At 50.0% G+C, this 21,833-nt stretch overlaps 1 protein-coding gene across 4 annotated transcripts in view; it reads left to right on the top strand.

Annotated features, from left to right (window-relative positions):
• Positions 1–21,833, top strand: part of Arhgap22 (Rho GTPase activating protein 22) — a 154,321-nt gene that overhangs the window by 82,852 nt on the left and 49,636 nt on the right. For 2 of the 4 annotated variants that reach the window (XM_085828544.1, XM_029469372.2), the window contains exon 1: positions 19,622–19,784. The exons of the other annotated variants lie outside the window; for them this stretch is intronic. In XM_085828544.1, coding sequence (XP_085684670.1) covers positions 19,733–19,784 — 52 coding nt within the window. In that variant the 5' untranslated portion in view covers positions 19,622–19,732. Of the gene's footprint in view, positions 1–19,621; positions 19,785–21,833 lie in introns of those variants that run through there. 4 annotated transcript variants of the gene reach the window in all.

Consider the following 21,833-nt stretch of genomic DNA (forward strand, 5'->3'; position numbering starts at 1 on the left):
CCTATCACATAAATCATATATTTATAAGGTTCTGAGAGTAAGAGCGTGGACATTGTGAGAGCCATTGTCCTGCCTGTCACAATACTCAAGACCTGCTTTAGTCCTGTTTCCCAGAAACAGACCCTGGAGATTAGAAAAAGCAGCAGCTGTGCCCTGGTGCACAGCCAGCCAGAAGAGCTGAAGCTCTGTCTCAGTCTGTTTTCTGAAGGCACACCTAAGTCCCACGGATTGGGAGATTCATACAGAAGGAGAGTGGGCTCAGCGGATAGAGGCGCTCACATGCAGGCCCGATGAAGCCTGAGATCTCAGAGGGTGACAGGAGAGAACTGACAGGAAGAGTTGTCCTCTGATCTCCACACAAATACGTGCTGTGACATGTTCACACCTGAGCTCACACACTTGCATACATACACACACACATACATACACATGTGTGCATAGGCACACATACATACAAACACACACATGCATATACATGCACATGCACACACACACATATGAATACACACATATGCACACAAACATTTTAACTAATAAAGTATGTTCGGATCATGGTTCTGGGGCCCAGGAGATGAAGCTTAAGAGACTATACCTAGTAAGGATCTTCTCATACACAACAGGGTGAGGGGACCCTGCAGGGATCCAGGTAGGGAAGCGAACCCTCAGAGAGATGAAAATAAAGACCCAGTCTAGACTGACTTCATCAGCCTGGATCAGACTTCAGGGAGTCTAATGCCAGGAGGCTCACTGTCAGCATAGTTAAAACCCAGTATAATCTGGGAAAAAATTTCCAGGCAACAATCATTCCAATTACAAGTTCACAATAAAGCGTAGTGTGACTACATCAAAACTTCTCTTCAAAGTACGTGTGACCGTTAGGGTGGGTTCTACAGCTAAAAAGCCTAGAATCTAGATTCTCCAAGAGACTGCCCAGGTCAGCCAGCCATGAAGCACACGTGGCATCTCCCCTAAGGATGGGTAGAGATCTAGGGAGGTAAAAACCTTGAATAACCATTCAGGGGAATTTGGGTGAGGTCTGAATCTATGGCAAAAGGTGGGTGAGGTCTGCCTCTGCCAATAGCAAAAAAGTCACCAAGTTGTTAACAAAATCCACTCCCAGCCTTGCGGGCAGAAAAACAGGTGTTTTACCTCCTCCTTGAGAAGAGGCCCTGTGTGTTTAACATTCCTGTCTTTCCGGAGTGGTCTGTGGGCTCAAGGACCTTTGAGCCTCCAACAACAAGAAACCTGCAGGACCCCTAGGTATTATAAAGCATCACAGGCCAAAAGCGGTGCAAGAAGATGCAGGCCAAAATAGCTCTTATGACAGATGATTCCCGAGTGGGCTGGTTCATTGTGAGGGCAGAGCCTTCTGGACCTGACTGTTTCTTTTAACACTCCACAATGTGTGTGTGTGTGTGTGTGTGTGTGTGTGTGTGTGTGTGTGTGTGTGTGTGTGTGTGTGTGTGCTTCAGCTATGAGGTTTGAGGGCTTGGTCTCTGACCCTTTTCCCAGCACAGAAACGATTGCCTGGCTGAGCACCCAATTTGTGGGGCTCTCAGATCTGCTCATATCTGCTATTACTGCTTCTGTTATACACAGCTCCTCCTAGGACCTCAGGAGGAAGCAGGTTGGTACTGAGGCCACTCTGGAAAAGCAGAAGAGGTGGGTAAGGGGCCCCCTTGTGCTCCAAGCACTGCACATCCCCGAGCAGAGAGAATTCAACACCGGTGCTGATGGAGGCCCTGGGGTGGCTCTCCTTCCTCCTCTCTTTCCAGAGGCTCTGAAGTCTTGAGACTTCCTACCAACCTAGTCCCAGGGACTCAGGAGATTTCGGCTACAGCTAGAAATATTCCACTCCCTTTATAGCCTGTTAAGGTGTGGCAGCCCAGAGGTGTTAGGTGAACCACCTGAGGTCAAACAGCTGGCAGAAGGGGAACCTGTACCTCCGAGGTCAGCCTGCCCCGGGCCGAGCTTTATGCGACTACCTTTTCCAACAGAGGCTCCGGACAGGGGCCTTGTGGCTAGAAAAGGAATAGTAATGATAAAGTTGTAGACCAGAATGGCAATAAGCGCTGGAATTTCCACTGTGACAGAGCTGAGGCAGGAAAATTACCATTTTGAGGCCAGCATGGACAAAGAAGGAAGGAACAAAAGAAGGGAAGGTTGAGTGACCCCACCTGAAACAAGAGCCACCATGGAGCCGTCTCACTCAAACTCAGTAACCCCTGCTATGTGTCTGATCTTGAGCTGGCCTCCAGAGGCCCTGGTGAGAGCAGGGTACAATCTCTGCCCTTAAAGAATCAGGGGACAATGCTTGCCATCCTGATCCTGAGACAAGGTAAATAGCTTACTTACTAGGTTGAGGCTAATTACCTGGGGACAGAAACAGGAAGTATGGCTGTGAAGGCCCCTGTTGGTGTCTCCCAGCACTGAAGCTCGTGGCAGGACAGGAGAAAGGACAGAGGCATTGCCAGTGCTATGGCCTGAGCCTGGGATAGCCCCTCGTTCTGCCCTGGGTACCTTCATCGCCCAAGGAGGAAAACTTGACAGCCCTTGGAGATATGATTGTTCTTAGGATGATCTGCTACTTAAGTGTAATTCATAGAGTCTATTGCAGCCTTCAATCCTGTGGAAAGTGACAAAAAAAGAAATGGTGTGAGTGCCACCTAGTGGACAAACTTGTCAATGCAAACACCACTCATGTGCTGCAATCTCCCTTCAGCTAGGTTTCTTTTTTTTTTTTTTTTTTTTTTCGAGACAGGGTTTCTCTGTATAGCCCTGGCTGTCCTGGAACTCACTTTGTAGACCAGGCTGGCCTCGAACTTCAGAAATCCGCCTGCCTCTGCCTCCCGAGTGCTGGGATTAAAGGCGTGCGCCACCACGCCCGGCTTCAGCTAGGTTTCAAAGAGCCAGGGAACCACATGTATAGTCACCGAGCAAGTCATAAGAGGACAGTGTCACTGGGGGAATGAGTGCAGGGCTCCTATCATCTGGCTATGGTACATGGCTCCATGCCCGCCTAGTTGGTATATATAACATGCAGGTCACCGCTTACTAAATTCAGGAAAGCAGAAAAGTGTGGTTGTCAGCACTTTTTGTCTTGCTTGGATTGTATAATATGAAGTTTTTTTTGGGGGGGGGTGTTGATATGGGGTCTTATTTTGTTGACCAGCCTAAAATTGGTTATGTAGAGTATGCTGACCTCAAACTCATAGAGATGCAGTTGCCTCTGCCTCCTAAGCACTAGGCTTAAAGGCATGAGCCACTACAGCCAGCCTCTGGAGTTTTCATGGTGACCAGGCGAGGAGAACCAAATTAAAACCTGATGCAAATGGGATATTGACTGCAACTTGGCTCAAAGCATTTTTATTCGAAGTTATACAGAATGTGAAGCCTCCCTGAGATCATTGACCCGAGAGCTGAGAAAGAAGAGAGGAGAGGGGGCCACTGCTGGAACTGTCTGGCTCCCAGAGGAATTATGAGGAAAATAAATTCAATTGACACCTCCTTTTCCATACATCGTAGATTCTTTACATCAGGTTAACTGCTAATTAACTGCTACTGATGTGTGTATGTGTGTGTGTGTGTTTTATCATATATATGATATCATACACACACACAGGAGTGTGTGTGTGTGTGTGTGTGTGTGTGTGTGTGTGAGAGAGAGAGAGAGAGAGAGAGAGAATTTTTGAGACAGAGTTTCTCTGTGTACCCTGGCTGTCCTGGAACTCACTCTGTAGACCAGGCTAGAACTCAGAGATCTGCCTGCAGCTGCCTCCTAGAATGGTGACTGAGAGACCCAATCTTCAAGAAAAGACTGAGGGAGGACTAGCAGGTAGTGAACCAGAGCAGAATGTTGTTGTGTGGTAATTAAAGCTGTGTCCCATACTTTAGCTACAGTAAATATTAACCACAGAGGAAGAGGAAGGTGGAATCTGTCTAGAGATGCCAGTTTGTTCGCCTTTATCACTAGAAGCAGAAATGTGCCTTGGTTCCCTTTCCTCAGAGAGCTGGCGTCCCAGCTATGCCCTTCTCCTAACCAAATCTGTAGTGGAGAAGGAAAGAGAGGGTAGGCACTGTTCTCCTGGCAGTGCCCCAGGAAGAGGACATATCCCAGGGCACAGACCATGCAATGCCACCAAGGAAGTTAGCTGACAGTAGGGCAGGCCTCAGGGTCCTGACCCAGGCAGATGCAATACAATCAAGCAGGTGAGGGGAGAGAGAGAGAGAGAGAGAGAGAGAGAGAGAGAGAGAGAGAGAGAGAGAGAGAGAGAGAGAGAGAGAGAGAGAGAGAACTCTAGATGACTGCAGGTGAAAATACCAGATGACCTCCTGGATCCAAAATCCATAGTGCTTTTCTGAACTCCTAGAAGCTGCACCACAGAAAATGGAGCTCTCTCCTCTTCCCATTACTGACTTGGGAGAGTGGGACTCAAAAACAGAATTAGCATGACTCCTTCATGATTCATACATGATAGCTGTCGGGTTTCTGAGGTTGTAGACCAGGATATGGTGCCAGAGAACTAAGTGATTTTATTGTGTGCGTGCATCCTTTATGTGAAAGCTAAGCTCTTGCCATGGTAATCTCACTAACCCCAGGACTAACCTGTGCTAACTCCTTTATTCCAAAGTAGTGGAATTTGATGGATCTCACAATTACAGGCGAGGAACCTCCATTCCAACAAGCTAGAATCCCAGAGCCAGAGGCTGGAAGAGCTACACCCTGAGCTAGCTCAAGGCCAGAACTCTGTCTCTGATTAGCTCTCTGAGGCCTGAAGGAGCTAGGTACCCCCCAAAAAGGCTGCCCTCGGTGGGGGGGGGTCCTGCATCTTCTATGTAGACTTTTCTCTTACCCCAGCAGTATCCTGGTAAACCTGGTATAAACCCTGTCCTACCCGTCCGTCCCTGAACACTTGATTTCATGGGGAGTTCTTGGTATTGTGGGTGTCTGGCTCTAGGCCCAGTTTAGGCCTCTCTCTAAACACACAAGAAAGGGTCAAGGAGTGGGGAATCTGCTTTGGCATACTAGGCTGAGAGTGATAAGGCACTGGGCAGGCCATTCCCCATGAGATAGATGTTCATGAATTAAGTAGCCAGTAAAGCACTGTAACTCCTTGCTAACCTCTCTCTTGCAGTATGCACATGAGGCTTCCATCAGGTGGGCTGATGGATGTAGACTAGAACGCTGGGCTTTCACCCAGGTAACTAACCAGGCTCTCAAGTCTCCATTGCTCAACCTACTTCATAGGAGGTCCCAGGGGCAGGTATCAGATGCTAGCTCTAGCTAATGCCTGCAGAGGAAAGCTATAGGACCACACAGAATCAACCAGATACTGGAAGCTGTAAGGAAGGACCAGGCAGCAGGGCTGCTCAGGGGTCAGGAGCTGTGCTGGGGTCATGGACGTGCATGTCCTATTCTGGGGAGGTTGGATGCTGTTGAGAGTTGCCCACCAGCCTAGAGTTCACAGCTGCCTGTTCTGATCCAGCCAGCAGTTTGGAGTACACTGGAGGTCTGGAATCCGCTATCTCTAAGACCTGACCTTGAAAGGGAGCCAGCACCAGGATCACTCCGTAGAAGGAGAGTGATACTGTGTGTCTGACATGCCAGGAGCAGCCCTGATCACTGCAGCAGGCTGAGCAGGGAGGGAGGCTGATATGGTCCTATCTCCGCACCTGGTACCAGTCAGCCTGCATCTCAGCTCAACCCTGTGCAGTCCCAGAAGCCTGACGAGCACCAGAAAGCTGGGTCCTTTCTAAAATTGAAACCAGAAACGCCCACCTGCAAGTGTGGAAGAATCAGCAAATTCTAGAGTAGCTGCTTGTGCTTTCCTGCTTCTTAGCCTGGCTTCCTACTCTCTGGGCTCAAACTCTCTCAGCGCCACACAGGAGCTGGTGTAGGAAACTCCGAGGGTGTCCTTTGGGGAAGTGTCCCTGGGAGCAACAGCCATAAGCAGGTTGTGGTTGGTGACTTGCTTGCTAGGAACCACCATCCACAAAAGAAGAAACTGAATAATACCAGGTAAAGAGTATTTTAATAACATGCTTTATGCAGCCCATGAGATCCCAAGTATTTCTACCCCAACATTAGTAAAGTGGTGGGGAGGGGGCCCAGGGACTTGGGAGTGGGGAGGTTGAATCCAGAGCCTGGAACACATTAGCATGTCTTTTCTCAACCTCTAGGCACCACTGAAATATTTTAAATTTTCTTTCTAAAGTTAACGAGTACTTTTTACTTTGGGCACTTTTCAATTCAGACACTCAAATTTCAGTATTTCTTTCCTTCATACATAGCCATACATTGATATGGTTGGTTTTTGTTTTTTTGTATTTTTGTTTTTTGTTTTTTCAAGACAGGGTTTCTCTGTATAGCCCTGGCTGTCCTGGCACTCACTCTGTAGATCAAGCTGGCCTGGAACTCAGAAATCCGCCTGCCTCTGCCTCCCAGGTGCTGGGATTAAAGGCGTGCGCCACCACGCCCGGTTCGATATGGTTGATTTTTGATTGATTTCATTCCCGGTGCCCTCTCTCAGAAGGCCCCTCTCCTCCCTCTGGAAGTCTTCTTCTTCCCGACAGACCCCCTCCTACTCCTCGGGTTCTGTGGGACCCACTGGGGTTTTTTTAGGATTACTTGCATGAGCATGGGTGGTGGCAGGAATGGGGGTGAGGATTAATGGCCCCCAGCAACTAACTACCAATAGAACCATGGGGAGGGGTGGGTGGGTCCCCGCTGATGATTAATGTTGTCAGGTGCAGTCTGCGCAGGACCCTAGCTGCACTAAGATGCTGGCAGTTCTGGGTTTACAGAAGCCAAACTGGGCAGCTTGAGCCAGAGGAGGAGGAGTACAGGGTGCCTCCTGGAAGAGACTAGTGTTCCGCAAGACACTTGAAATGAGAAGGAGGGATACGGAAGGATGTATATGTGATGAGGAGTCTGGACTTTGGACTCAGACAAACCTGACTCAGATCACAGCTCTCCAGTCACTAATTGGTCACTAACTGGGAAAGCTTGGACCAGTAACTTCAGCTCTGTGGTTCTTCTGCTGAGAGCATTGCTCAACATGACCTGCAGAAGGGTCTCATCTCTCACTCAAATCCCACTGCACTGCGTCAGAGACCTTCAGCTAGAACCTCCTTTTACAGGGAAGGGTACCGTGGAAAACAACCTTCACCTTCAGTCTTGCTCATAGAGGCCATGGTCTCTATCAGCAGCCATTTCTCCTGACTAGGCCGATCAGAAAGCACTTCCGGTAAAAGAATGAAATCCTGTCATTGTGGCAACATGGGTGGGGCGGGAGATCATCATGTCAAGTGAAAAAGTGTGTCCTCACTTGTGGGAACTAAAAAGATGATCTCAAAGAAAGGGGAAATAAAATTCTGGTTGGTAGAAGGTGGGGGGGGCTGGGAAAAGGGTTTGGAGGAAAAGGGTGCAGTTTGATAGGAGGAATAATTTCTGATGTTTGATAGCACAAAAGAGTAACTGTCGGTGACAACAATTAGGTGAATAATACAAAATAGTTAGTGGAGAGGTTGTGAATATCTTCAACCCAAAGAGGTGGTCAGCAGTTACGGTGATCTGTCGACACACACTGTGATGGAAGGCCACACAGCACACCACAATGTATAATCTCTATGTGTCTACTAAAAATACATTGTACAGTGGTTAAAAATGAAATAGTTGGGAGTTGCCTTCATTGTCCCACCAGAGCTATTACCTGGACAGTCTGGCTGTCTAGATATGCACACTGTATAATATTACAGTTTAGTTGACACTTCCTGACTTTGTTGACACCTGTGTGAGGCACTCATCCACCCACCACAGTGGCTCTTCACAAATGTGCCTGCCTTTGTGTGTCTGGTCCTACATGAAGACCTGGTCTGGGCATGTGTTTGCTGAGTGACAGGATGAGAGTTCACCTGCTGCCCCTTCAAGTGTTACTAGGGCAACAAAGGATGTGGTTCTCCTAATTCAAATCTTCGCAGGACACAAACAAACAGTGTGAAGTTCTTAAAGTGCCAGGGTTTTTCTATAGAAAGAGTGGAAGTGAGTTCCTGCCTTGTGCTGGAACGGTGTGCAGGCAAGGGTGCAGCTGGAGGAGAGGAATAACTTTGAATGTTAGATAGCACAGAGGAGGACCTGTGGTTGACAATTAATTATAATTTACAGAACAGCTAGTGGACAGGTTTTATGTTTCCCCAACCCCAAGAAGTGCCATTTGACTGAAAGGATCTCGCATGGCCACACAGCACCTCACAAGCACGAACAGAGACATGTATCCTGACATGGCTGTGAATGGGGAGCACACTTGTGCGCTGTCGATGTGGAAACTGAGGCACAGAGCAGTCACTGTTTCCACTGTTCCATGACAAAGTGAGGCTCCAGTCTGGGTGAGACCCCCCTCCAGGGTACCACTCTTAGCAGGGGGCCAATGGAAACCCTGGCCAGTGATGGAAACTACAACCTCGGGATAGCAAGGACTGTGGACAAAGCCCTCAGCAGTGACAGGGTGCCAAACTTGTAGGTTGGTATGGGGGAGGTGTGTCCCATGCCAGCTCAAAATGAAGATGGATATAAAGCCCTAGAGGAAATTTAGGATGTGGGGAGGAAGGTGGCAGAGGATTAAGAGATGGGAATTGATTGACCCAAGTTACCTTAGGGATCCAAGTCCATGTTCGAGGTGCTCTATCAAGGAAGCTTTAGCCCAGACACTCATGGACCAGGCTGCTCTTTAGACCCTTCCTCTGGGTCAGTATGTCAGCTCCATCAACATCACCAGGGAACTTGTTGGAAATGCTGGTCCCGGAGCCCCACCTAGACCCCTGGGACAGAATCTGCTGACAGTAGGCTGTCAACGCTTCATGTGACTCAGGAGTTTGGAAAACAATGCTCAGAACAAGACAGCCTCAAGTCCATCTGAGCTCCACTAGGCAGGAACTCAGTCAGTACACTCAGAGCCTGGGGCGGGGCCTTCAAAAGATATTGGCCTCAACGACCCCAGTGAAGGAGCAATTGCTAAGGAACAGAAAGGGCACAGGAGGTGACAACGGTGACCAGACATGGACCATAGCTCTAAAGCTGCACGCTAAGCTGCAAGTCAAGGCTCATTGCCTGTGTCTGATTTTGGCCTAGAGACATATTTTATTTGGCTCATGAGATGTCTGTTTCGAAACAAAGGATTTTACCTATAGAAAAAAAAATACTAGTAATGCAAACACTTTTAGTGGGAGCAGCATTGTTCTGGAGTGTTCCAGAAAGATAGCAGATTGAGACTTTCATCAACTTGGCATCCACCATTCCTGCTGACTTTAGACAAATGGACATGGGGCCACAGTAGCAGACAGAGGGGGTTGCTGTCCCAGGCAGATAGTGTCTCCCCCCGCCCCCCGAATTCATGCCTGCTGGCACCTTGGTCTGACCTTATTTGGAAGTAGGGTGCTTACATATACAATTAGCTGAACTGAATTCAAGCTGGACGGACCCTAAATCCAGTGCCTGGAATCCTTATGGGGAGGCAGGGGACGCAGGGACAGAAAACCTTTTGGGAGTGGAGACAGAGACTGCAGCCTACACCAAAAAATGCTAAGGAAGGAAGGAAGTCACACGAGGCTGTGGGAGGCAAGGCAGGATGCTTCTCTAGAGACTCAGAGGCCGCAGGTCCTACGGGCATCTTGCAGCTCCCTGCTCTTCAGATCTCTCACAGAGTCAGGTGTTTTAAGCCACACAGTGTGTGGGTACACATTATGGCAGCCCTCTGTACCACAGTGGACTTGAGAATGGCCCCTGCCCTCGACACTGCACTTTGCCGCAGACACCAGTTGTCTGACCTTGAAGCCCTCAGCACACATCCAGGAACGGAAACTAAGAAGACACAGCCCCCCTTCCCACTGTTCTCCCATAGTGGGAGGATCTCAGTCTTCCCGGGCTCCTCTCTGCCCAGTGCTTCCTGCCATGCTACAATCATCACTCCGCCTGCAGCATCACCCAGAGCCTCTGGGACCCGTCCTGAAATCCCATTGCTTAGGGGAAGGGGTAGAGATGTAGGCATCTAAGAGGCTCATGGGAGGACCTGCTGCTTCTTAGCTGTGTACACCACTCATTGCCCTGAGCCTCCTTGTTAAGCGCTGCGGATGGAACAGTGCCTAGCACAAAGCAGGTGCTCTGTGGATGGGAGACCCTTCCTTAGTCTGCTTTGGAGGTGAAAGGAAAAGGAGGGGCTCAGGACCCCCAAGGCCAAGTTCTCAGCACAAAGGAGATGTATGTGCCCCAGAGAGACAGAGAGCAGGGAGTAAGAGACATGGACAGGAAACAGAGGAAGAGGGAGAAGAGGGAGAAGAGGAAGGGGACAAGGGAGAGGGAGAAGAGGTATTTTTGTCCCAGCGTGGATAGATACTGGATAGACAGGAGACACACTTGACACATAGGAAAATGGCAGTTTATAAAGGTAAAAGGGGCCGGGCGTGGTGGCGCACACCTTTAATCCCAGCACTCGGGAGGCAGAGGCAGGCGGATTTCTGAGTTCAAGGCCAGCCTGGTCTACAAAGTGAGTTCCAGGACAGCCAGAGCTATACAGAGAAACCCTATCTCGAAAACCCCCCACCAAAAAAAAAAAAAAAAAAAAAAAAAAACGTAAAAGGGAAACCCTGTGTTAGGATGAGGTGTTCAATTTTAGTTGGGCAATGCTAATTAGGTGAACCAAAGGAGGCTTCTGATTGCTGGACTTCAATACTTTGCTAGCTGGACTTTGGTAATGAGCCTCAGGAGGAGGAAGTGGCCAAATAAGGGAATAGACCTTGGTAGCTAGCTTTAGGAATGTAATCTAACGGTTTTTAGCAAGGCAGAGGGAATCAGGGAAAAGAGCAAGGCCTGCCAGAACCATGCTCGCCACGCTTGAGCTGGCTAGAGTCCCTTCAGGAGGTTGCAATAACTTAGTGTTGTACAGTGGGTAACAGTGTTTAATTAGCTCTTGGTTCTGGAGTCTGGGAAGACTTTAGTTAGGGTTCTCTGGAGTAAAAGAATTTATAGAATGAATCTCTCTCTCTCTCTCTCTCTCTCTCTCTCTCTCTCTCTCTCTTTGTGTGTGTGTGTGTGTGTGTGTGTGTGTGTGTGTGTGTGTGTGTGTGACTTATGGGCTGTGGTACAACTATGACAACAATGGCTGTCTGTGAAAGGAAAGTCCAAGAATCCAGTAGTCTCTCAGTTCACCAGACTGGATGTCTCAGTTCATCTTCAGTTTATGCTGGAATTCCAAAGAAGTAGGCTCTGATGCCAGTGAAGGAGTGGACTTGCTAGCAAGGCAAGAGCAAGCAGGCAAAGAATAAAAGCTTCCTTTTCCATGTCCTAACATAGGCTCCTAGCAGAAGGTGTGGTCCAGGGTAGAGGTGTATGTTTTCAGTTCAAAATATCTGAATTAAAGATGTGTCTTCCTATCTCAAAGATCCAGATTAGAAGTGGATCATCCTACTTCAAATTATGCAAAATCTCCCACAGGTAGGCCTACCATATGAGGGTTTTAGTTAATTCCAGATGAGGTCAGGTTGATGACCCAGAACACTAGTTGACATTGACACATGACAGTGCATAACCGCCGTGCTCAGCCTCTGTTGAGGACCTCCCACAGCATCTTATGCAGCAGCCTACGTGGTAAAGGCATCTCGTGGTGAGACAGAGGGACTATGCGGGCTCTAGCCTATGTTGCTCTTCCATTTTATGTTTGTGTACATGTGTGTACTTGTGTGGCATGCATGGGTGGAGGTTGACATTGGATGTCTTCATTATTTGTTCTCTGCCTTATTTTTTGATACAGGGTCTTTCACTGTACCTGAGGCTCATAGATTCTGATAGATTTGCTGACCTGCAAGACCCAAACCTTCTTGCCTCAATCTCCCCTTAGTGCTGGAATTAGAACTGTGCCTAGCTGATATGTGGGTTCTGGGGATCGAACTCAGGTCCTAGCCTTGCACAACAAGTACTTGATTGACTGAGCCTCTTCCTGGCCCTTCTTCCTGTTCTTATGAAGGCTCTAATCCCACCCTGAGGTGCCACCCTCACAACCCCATCTAATTCTAATAGTCTCCCAAAGCTCTACCTCCAGACGCATACAACATTCACATCTGGGGAATACATTTCCAGCAAACGAGCCTTCAGACAACACATCAAATGACAGTACCCCCATGGCCCCTGTGGAGGAAGGATGGAACATGCCAGCATGCTGAAAAATCAGGCCTTTCAATGAAGGCCAACCTGGAGCTTGTGTGGTCAGGGAACACAGACCTGCAGCTAGCCAGCAGACAGGTGAGGTCCTGCTGCTCTAGTCATCTATGAATACTCAGGACTCCAGCGGGGCCTCTGGTCTGAGAGTTCCCATGTCTGGTGCACACTGGTTCTCCACAGTGATTGTAGCAGGAAGAATGTGGGACAGGCTAAGAGCAGTCCCCTCGATGTGTCCAAGAAGCAGCCTTCCGTGAGGGTGTGCACTGCAGGAATGTGGAGGGCAGAGGGTTGCTTTCTTCTTTTAACCCCAGAGAAGTTGATCTTTGTCCTGTGAAGGGCCACTTAAGTGGCTCCCTTGGGTATGTAAATGCAAGGCCAGTCAATAGCCAGTGTCCTCGGATTCCTGGATAGAGGGCCTTTTGTGGCCATAGGTGGTGGGTTTGCTTTTTTTTTTTTTAAAGGGGTTTAGCAAAGATTGGGGGATTTCTTTTACAGGCAGAAAAAGGAGTGATCAGTTAGGAGAGCTTGTGGGGGGGGGGATCTGGGGACTAATTTACATAAGAGTTTTGTTTCTGGAAGCAAGGAGACACACCAATACAGTATTTTCATGGTATAGATACAGAAATATGAAATAAACATTACCGGTATCCCAAGACCCAGACAGTCACTGTCAAGGGGTCTGGCAAAACAGTTCTGTGCTTAGGTTCAGTGCCCTCCAACACCCCTACCCCATATCACTTTTATTTAAAGTGCTGGAGAATTGATTTCATGCCTCCCTGCAGATCCCCAGTCTGGAGTCTATAAAGAATGCTTTCTGGGTTTGGTTCGGGAGGGCATGGGATGGCCAGGCTATGGACAGTAAGATCTGATGGTTCAGCGGTTAGGAGCACTGACTGCCCTTCCAGAGGTCCTGAGTTCAATTCCCAGCAACCACATGGTGGCTTATAACCATCTGTAATGGGATATGATGCCCTCTTCTGGTGTGTCTGAGGACACCTACAGTGTACTGATATAAATAAAATAAATAAATACATCTTTTTTTTTTAAAGTAAAGCCTGAGCAAACCTACCCAATGCAGATTACCTGGGGGGAGGGGCAGAAGATGGTGTGGGAGAGGACCACTGAGCACTGACAGGCCTCAGCCTAGCGGGGAGGTCAGGCTTTGAAAGTTCTGGCAATCCTGTCCCTCTGGGAAAGCCGTTGTTCTGCGGTTCCCATCAGCCCATCTCCACATCCCTATCGCCTCACTGCCAGTACCTAGCATGGCTTGGGAAGGCCCTTATTTTATGCTCACCATTCCCAATGTCAATGAGTAGGATTAACATCAAGGTATTCCCAGAAAGCAGGCCACACACTTGAGAATCACTACAGAAAACCCACAGGGGATAGAGTATTGACCCAGTGGTGCCTCTGTGCTCTGAGCACACAGCAGAGGGCAGCTTCTGCCAGGCAGCCTGCTGGCATCCGACAAATTGGCTTAAGAGACATGCTGAATCGTTGCCCTGGTCTTTTATTCTTCCACCACTAGGTGGCAGTAGTGAGCACAATGCACGGTGGGGGTGGGAGGGAGGTTGTTTTTTCCCCAGCCCTACCCTCCTCTCTCCTCCCTCTTCCCTCCTCCCTCCTTCCTCTTTTACTATCTCCACTGTTCTGCCAAGAAAGCAAAGGGTAGTGGGCCAGCCTCTGTCGGCACTCACAGCCCTCTCAGGGTCTTCTGTTTCAGTCCCTCTCCAGGTAAAGAGACAACTGGATTTTAACTTTGGCATCAACTTAGGTCTTGGCAAAGCGGTTTCAAACCAGAGGCTTTACACCGGTGCTCACCTGAACTAGAATCACCACTAACAGCACTGGTCCCTAAAATCTCCTGAGGGCCTCCCTGAGCAAAGGTCTCCAGAAAGGGATACTGAGGTCCCAAAAGGAACCTGAATTCCGAGTGCCTTCTCGAAGCAGTACAATTCCTTCCCTCCTGCAGTGACTCATAAGGAATGGCGACCTGAGCAGGAAAGAGTCCCTAGGGGATAACACCAGGCAGGTTGGGGGTGGGGCACTTGCTAGAGCACTGCATACCAGCCACCTTGAAAATGGGCTCAGTGCCCTGCCCTGCTGATGGCATGCCATAAACTGGCCTAGTGTTTCCCCATCAGTGACCTGTGGTAGGTAGATAAGGTACCAACTCCAGGGCTTGCCTGTGGCAGAGACTCTCATGGTTATCAAGCCCTCCTGTAGCATCCTCAGCAAGGCATCCCAGTTTGCAGTACTGGGACCCTGCTAAGTGGTTCTGACACTAGGCAGGGCTCCTTCACAACGAAGGGTCTCATCTCTGGTGTCTGTCCTGGCAGGGCTGCTGTAGCCTGGAAAGTTCCACGTGTCCTGTCGACTACAATAGCATCGTCTTCTCTCTAGATGCAGACACATAATGTTAGGGTGGTCTCCGTCCACGAAGCCTGAGCTGGGGGTCACGGGGACTAAACGGAGCAGGGACAATCAGTCACTTGACCACTTTGTGACCCACTTATAAATCAGGGTTATAATAGGGTTCTTGTGGGGATTGATGGGTTCGCATATGCAGAAATCTCAGAATAGTACTGGCACACAGTAGGTGCTCATTACCTGTCACTTTGATTACTGAAACACACAGGCCACTACGTGAATGCTGTGCAGACCACCTCTCATCTGTCTAGTACACGGAAATGCAGCCAGACCTACAGAGACATACTATGTGCCGAGGCTAAACCCATCTGTGGCTGTAAGCAAGCACCCTCTCAGCAGCGACTGTGGCAGCAGCTGTGGCTGAAGCCACCTGCGTTTTCCCAAACTGTATTTGTCCTAGGAGTCGGCAAGGAAAGAGAAATGCAGAAATAGGAGGTGGGGGCAGAAGTGGGTGAGGGTGAGACTTACACGGAAAGGACAATGGGCTTTGTAAAAATCTCTCTCTTGGCAGTCTGGCCAACTTCAGTGGCTTCAGGCCACCGGAACAGCAAAAAAATGTACCCCAGGAATTTCTCTGCAACCGTTGTTCCCCTTGTCTTTCTCTGTGGGAATTCAGAGCTGCAAGACATTCCTCCCATAACCATTGTCCACTGCAACTGAAGAGCCCTTGGTTGGGGCTGGTGAGCCTAGCTGGCCCAGCTCCTCCACCACCCTGCCCCCACATCACAGACCTGGGAGTGGACTCTACAGATGTGCCAATAACTGTCCTCCTCTGGCAGAGCTCGGAGCCTGCTCTCAGGGTCTGTCTGCCCCACTCTGACAGGCCTACCCCTCTCCAGAGCTGGCCTCCCAACCCCACCCCCATCCCCACTGCCACCCCACCCCAGACAATCTTCACAGCTTCTTCTCTCTGCATAGTCATCAGCAGTAGATGGACATGTTGGATAGAATTCCCATCATCTTGGAGACGGGAATTTTTTTTTCCAGCCAAGTGCTTCCTGATTTAAGAGGAAATAATTTTCCAAACGCTCTATCATTCTTTTAAAGTACCGTGAAGCTGGATGAGTCTCTGCTGCCTCACTGTTCTGCAGTGTGAGCACGCTGGACAAGACATCGCTTCCTGCTCTCGCTGGTATCACTAGGGGGATGCGCATCCAGGCAGCCTCACTCTCAGGCATGTGAGTTGTTCTGAAGCAGTTCTCCATGTGGCCTGTCCAGAGCAAGGCTGGGCTTCTTGCGCTGTGATGGTTTCAGCCCAGTTACACTGCTCACAGGGGATGGTTTCCCAGAACTGGGCACCAGAGGGCTCTTCTTTAAGCAGGCTCTGGCAGCCCAAATTCAAAGAGTTAGACTTGAGACCCAGGGGCCACCCAGTCAGCACGCTGTCCTTCTTTGATGCTATGCCTTTCTGAGCTGCCGTATCTGGGCCACAGCACCACTTACCTGCTTTATACTGTTGCTTTCCCAATTCTCCCTGCCCTGATCTCCCCTGGCTCGACTCCAGCACCAGGCTAAGCTGTGGGAGACACAAGTCACATTACACTCATACCTGGATACCCTGCTATGGCTCCCCACCCCAAGGCAGACTAAAGCTTCTTCAGGAAGAACCCTCTACCCACTTCAGGATCACTCCAGTATCCCCAGGGTCTATTCTCTTCGTCTATAGAGCTGTTTATCTTAGGATTTCTTCTGTGAAGAGACACCATGACCAAGACAACTCATAAATCACGACATTTAATTGGCACTGGCTTACAGGTTCAGTCTATTATCATCAGGGTGGGAACACGACAGCACCTATACAGGAATGATGCAGGAGGACCTGGGAGTTCTACATCTTGTTCCAAAGGCAAACAGGAGAAGACTGGTTTCCAGGCAGCTAGGACGAGGGTCTTAAAGGCCATGCTCACAGTGATACACTCCCTCTAACAAGGCCACACCTCCTAATAGTGCCACTCCCTGGGCCAAGCATATTCAAACCATCACACTGTCTTTGTCTGCTCTTGGCAGAATAAGATCTCTTATACCTTTAGCCCACATCCTGGTACTCCTGGAGCTCCGCTCATGGGCATATTTATCAGAGTTTGGCTATATTGGCCCACTGTTGGTACATGAAGAAAGGAGGAGAAGGAGGGAAGGGTAATCAGTGTACCCCCCACAATCCTAGCTGGAGTGCCTGTGCCCTGTGGCGTGTATGGGGGCCCCCTCCTCACCCCCAGCCCAGAGAGGATTGAGTCTAGAGCCCTACCAACTTAAATGGTCCTGATCCTGGCTCATTTCCAGAGAGTTTAGGATCATGCAATTTGGGGTGCAAAGCTATGTTTAGGAAACTGTATTTTAAACCAAATTCCGTGCTTAGTATGTAATATTTTTCCATTGTAGCCTAAGACCCTGGGCTAAATTTAGGAAATACCATCCACCCATCCATCTGTCCATCCGTCCATCTTTTTAACTAACCATTGACCAACATACATTCATCTGTTCACTTCCATTCACATCCCTTTAGCCATTCACCCACCTATTAATTCATCCATTTACCTCCCCACTTATTCTTCTAGCCAGTAGTCAGTCTCTACCCACCCAACCTTCTATTCAATTATTTTTCCATCCACCCAGCCACCCTCTCACTCATCTATTCAATCAGCTATCCATTAATTCACCTATCTACATGTCCATCTGCTTATCCGTTAATCTACCCCCACCTATCCACACACCTATCTGACCATTAACCCACTGATCCATCCATTACTCTTCCTCCACCAACCTTTTCACACATCCATTCATCCACCTGCTTGGCTGGTCACCTCTTTCTCAACTCTCTGACTATAAGCAAGTCTGCAAGTCTCTTCACCTTCTCAAATTTCAATTCTTGTTTCTTCTGTAAATGGAATACTATAGCAGGTGCCTAGTGGGGTTGTTTATAGTTAACAAATATTAACATCTGCGAATTGCACATGGTAGGAAGTATCTACTGAATGCTATTTTCCTTTTCACTCGAGGATATCATACAACAAGAAAACTATAAAAACCACAATATATACCCAGGAATTAAAGGGTTTGAAACCAAAGGCAGAAATGATAGAAGCTCCTGACTTCCTATTTGTCTGCCCAACTGCCTAGGAGCTAGTATTTAAAACCACTTTGAAAAGTAGAGTGTCCCAAAATATATTTGAACGGTTCAACTGGGACGCCGACTCTCAGTTATAGGCTCATTCGAACGATGCGGCTTTGCCACTTCCTCTTAGAAAGATAAACAAGAGACCTCCAATGGCCACTATGATGTTTTCTTTTAAATCCTGCTTCCCAAATGTAGGACTTGGCTGTTGAACAACTCCCCCAGGGGCTTGCTCCCCCTCGGATGCTCTCCCTGAATGCTGGGAGCTCCAGCCTGGAATTCCTGGGGCCTCATTAAGCTGTCTGTGACGAAGTGATCTTGCCTAGTGCTAACTGTATAAGTGACTTGGCAGCAACAAAAAGTCAGGGCTGGCTGGCTTTTCTCTGGTACTCGCTTTGTAAGCTCCTTCCAAGTTCTGAGTAAAAACATTCTTTCTGGATCTGCTTCGGACACCCTGAGACTCTCCCAAAGCCCCATCCAGGTTTTCTGGGGAGTCAAAGAGAGGGAGGCAGAGATCTGCCTGCTGCTGTTAATCTCCCTTTTGAATGAAGACTTGGGAAAACCTTTTCCTGGCTTGCCCCAGTCAGCAACCCTCCCTGTCTTCTGCCCACACCGGACAGCTTTGGTCTCCCAGCACACTGTACCACACAACCCTCCCTGAACAACTCTGTACTGGGAGATGAAAGGAGAGGTCCCAGGCTAGCCTAAGGCCACAGCCCTGCATCAGAGCCAGGCAGTGGCAGGTGCTAGTAGGGTCTGCAAGAAGAAACAACAACCGAGCACTCTTGGCAGGGGGTTGGGGGCTGGGCTTATGAGTTCATCCCCAGCACCACACAAAAGTAAGCAGAAAACATCATGAACCTGTGCCAAGCAAACACGTGAGAGAACATGATTAGTCTCACTTGCGTGTTACACAGCACATGAATACACCTTCTTGGTAGGAAACAAGCCACCATAAGAAAACTAGCCTCTTAAAATCCACGTTGTCTGCTTTTTTCACCCCCCCCCCCCCATCCCAAAAAGAAGCAAGCCTGGATTTCCACCTCCCAAGTGTCTAGAACACCTGGTGGTGTTTTACCTGGACACATCAAGTCCCCCTCAGTAGATCCACCCCAACTATCAAGCTCCACTTTATCACCATGCATTAGAAAATTCCTTTACTGAGAAACATTTTGCTGGCTCTAGTGTTACAACAGTTGCCAGCAAGGCTGCAATGAATGGCCCCTATACATAGTTTCCCTAGCCATGTGGACAAGAATTCTTGTGGGGCACAAACTAGGGAATGGAGTTGCTGGGTCCCAGGGTATTAGAATTTTTAATAGTGAAAACATATATTTATTTATTCTCTCTCTCTCTCTCTCTCTGTGTGTGTGTGTGTGTGTGTGTGTGTGTGTGTATTCGTGTGCGTGCAACTTTTACATTGAGCCAAGTGATCTTTCACAGGGAGAAACAGTCCCAGTAGGATCAGCCATCTACCCAGTGCAAACTTTTTTTTTTTTCTTGTGACACAGTTCAGGTGGGCTGTGAAAAAGAGCCAGGTGGCTTTAGACCACACCCCCTTTCCGTCTAGCAGAAGGCTGAGGTGACTGTTTAAAGGATGCTGGAGGGGGAGGAGCCATCCTTGTCGCGCAAGGACACTTCATCCTCTTGCGCCCAGCGATCTGGCTTCGGTGGTCGCGCCGCCCTTGGTGGGCTCTGAAGCGGACTAGGAAGAGTGTAGTGTTTGACTCAGCGCCCCCTGGCGGCCGCTGGGTGCGCTGGGCTCGGCGCGGGAGGAGAGTAACGGGCCGTGGGGAGGGCGCCGTCCCGGCCGAGCATAAAAGCGGCGCGCGGCGTGATCTGCGCGTTCGCGAGGACCAGGGAGAGAACGGAGTCCCGGTGCGCTCCACGAGCCCAGGGGGCTAGTGCGCGCCAGCCGCGCCGCTCCAGGGGTGTCGGCGGGGGCGGGGAGCGGAGGCGAGCGACCCGGGAGCGGCGGTGCCATGGGGCTGTGTTGCTGCAAGGACTGGAGAGGACACCTGCGAGCGCCCAAAGGTAACTCCGGGCGCGCACGTGCGCCGCGCTGCAGCCGCAGGCACAACCCCCGCCCGGGTCCCCACGTCCTGCTGCTGCCCGCACCTGCCCGGCTTTGCCGCGGCTCCGGGGCTCTAACTCTCGCCGGGGCCTCCCCCTAACTCCGGGACGCGGGGAGAGAGCCAAGGGTACGCGCGGAACAGCGCAGAGTGGGGATCCGGGGCGGTCGGTGGGCACGAGCGGCAGGTCCATCAAGTCCACCGCTGCACAGGGCCGAGGGGTCCGAGGAGCACGGCAGTGGCAAACCGGTTCCCGACGGGGACAACCCGGCCAGCGCCTGCGACGCCTGTGCGGCTTTACCGCCCGGAGAGGGGCGGGCCATTCATTCTCCTTATCCGCCTCTGTCACAGACTTGGACTAAGGGGGCCTGACTCAAGAGTTTTCCAAAGTCGCAGCGGAACCTGCGAGCGGAGCTGCTTCTGGAATGTAGCCGGCTTGGAGAGGGCCCAGAGCTGAACGCTCGGGACACCAGCGGCTGCCCGAGGTCCGGCCTCCCTAGGCTGTGGCCAGAGCCGTCTGACTTAACCCTTGCCGCGCCGAAAGGAGCCCTTCTGGTCAAGGGGCACATCCCTATATTTCACTTCCCAAACTTACCCAGCCCTAACACCCTTCCTGCCTGTAGTAATCGCCTAAAGACCTGAGAACTGAAAGTTTCAGGAGTGCCCTATGTGACCCTCTGAGCTCATAAAGGAAGGGAGGGAGGAAGGCTTGGATGTTGCTCTTAGAATAAGTCCTGTCCTATGCAAAGCATATTCTAGACTCGGATAAGGGAAAATATATGGACCCGCCAAACAGTGTGAAGGACTCTTGTTCGGGTGATTCTTACTCCGCAGAAGTCCAGGTTTCTTCCAGGAAGGGCTTGGGGTGGCCCACAACATGACAGAACAGACTTGACCGCAGGAGTTTAGACAGGACCCGGGACCCAGACCTGCAGCCAGAACCAAATGGAAATGTCTAGATTGCGCTGTTACGGCTGTCCCACGGCAACGGTTTTCCTTAGCATTTGATTTTAAAAAGAAAAATGAAAGAATGTGGCTTGTGGGGCTTCATGCTTGGGGGCCCCGGGCAGAGAGCCAACTTAGCCAGGGCAACAATGGGATTCCAGGGGAGGGGCTTGCAGTTTGCTTTCTGCGGGCAGGTCAGAGTCCAAAGGCAAGGATTTTGTGGGGGCGGGGCCTAGGTAGGTCTCTTTGGTCTTTTCTGACCCCTTCTCAGTAAACAAGGCTTGTGTGAGTCTCAGGGGCAAGGGTAGATCTGCAAAGACTTGCTTAGGGCAAGTCATGTGTTCAGTGAGCACCCTAGAAGGAACCCTGGGGGCACCTCCTGCTTGTAAGGCTTATCTAGAACTATAGAGCCTCCCACCCCCCATCCTTGGCTATGCCCACCTCAGTGAGGAGCAGCCTGGCCTGGCAGTGTCATCCTACTGGTCTCCACCACCAGGGATGAACCGGAGCTGGAAGCAGGAACCCAGTGAGAATGCTTTCACAAAGGTCCTTCAGCCCGTGGAAATAAATGGGGCTGGTTGCCGTTAGTGTTATGAGATGCCAGGGTGGGCAGCCAGGAAGTGCCCAGCAGGAGGAGGAAATCCATGCAGCTAGAGAGAGTCCATGGCTCCAGAAAGGCTTCTACTTTTCTTCTTCCACCTCTTCACTTCCTCCTCTTCTCCTCTTCCTCCTCCTCCTCCTCTTCCTCCTCTTCTTTTTTTCCTCTTCCTCCTCTTTCTCTTCCTCCTCCTCCTCCTCCTCTTCCTCCTTTTCTTGAGACAGAACCTCACTATGCAGTCTGACTGCCTTGAAACTTACAGTGTGGACCAGGCTGCCCTCTGACTCACAAAGATGCTCCTGCTTCTGCCTCCCAAGTGCTGGGATTAAAGGCAGGAGCCACCATGGCCTGCAGGACTTGGCTTCTTAATGTAAAAAATCTCCAAATGTTTTTACAAACTCTTGACTCGTTTAACACATGTGAATGCGTGTGGCCCATCTTGGTGAGGGGCTGGGCAGCTCACTGTTT

The sequence above is a fragment of the Mus caroli genome, unplaced genomic scaffold, assembly GCF_978045245.1.
Source record: "Mus caroli unplaced genomic scaffold, Mus_caroli_1 scaffold_12, whole genome shotgun sequence".
NCBI classification, from domain to species: Eukaryota; Metazoa; Chordata; class Mammalia; order Rodentia; family Muridae; genus Mus; species Mus caroli.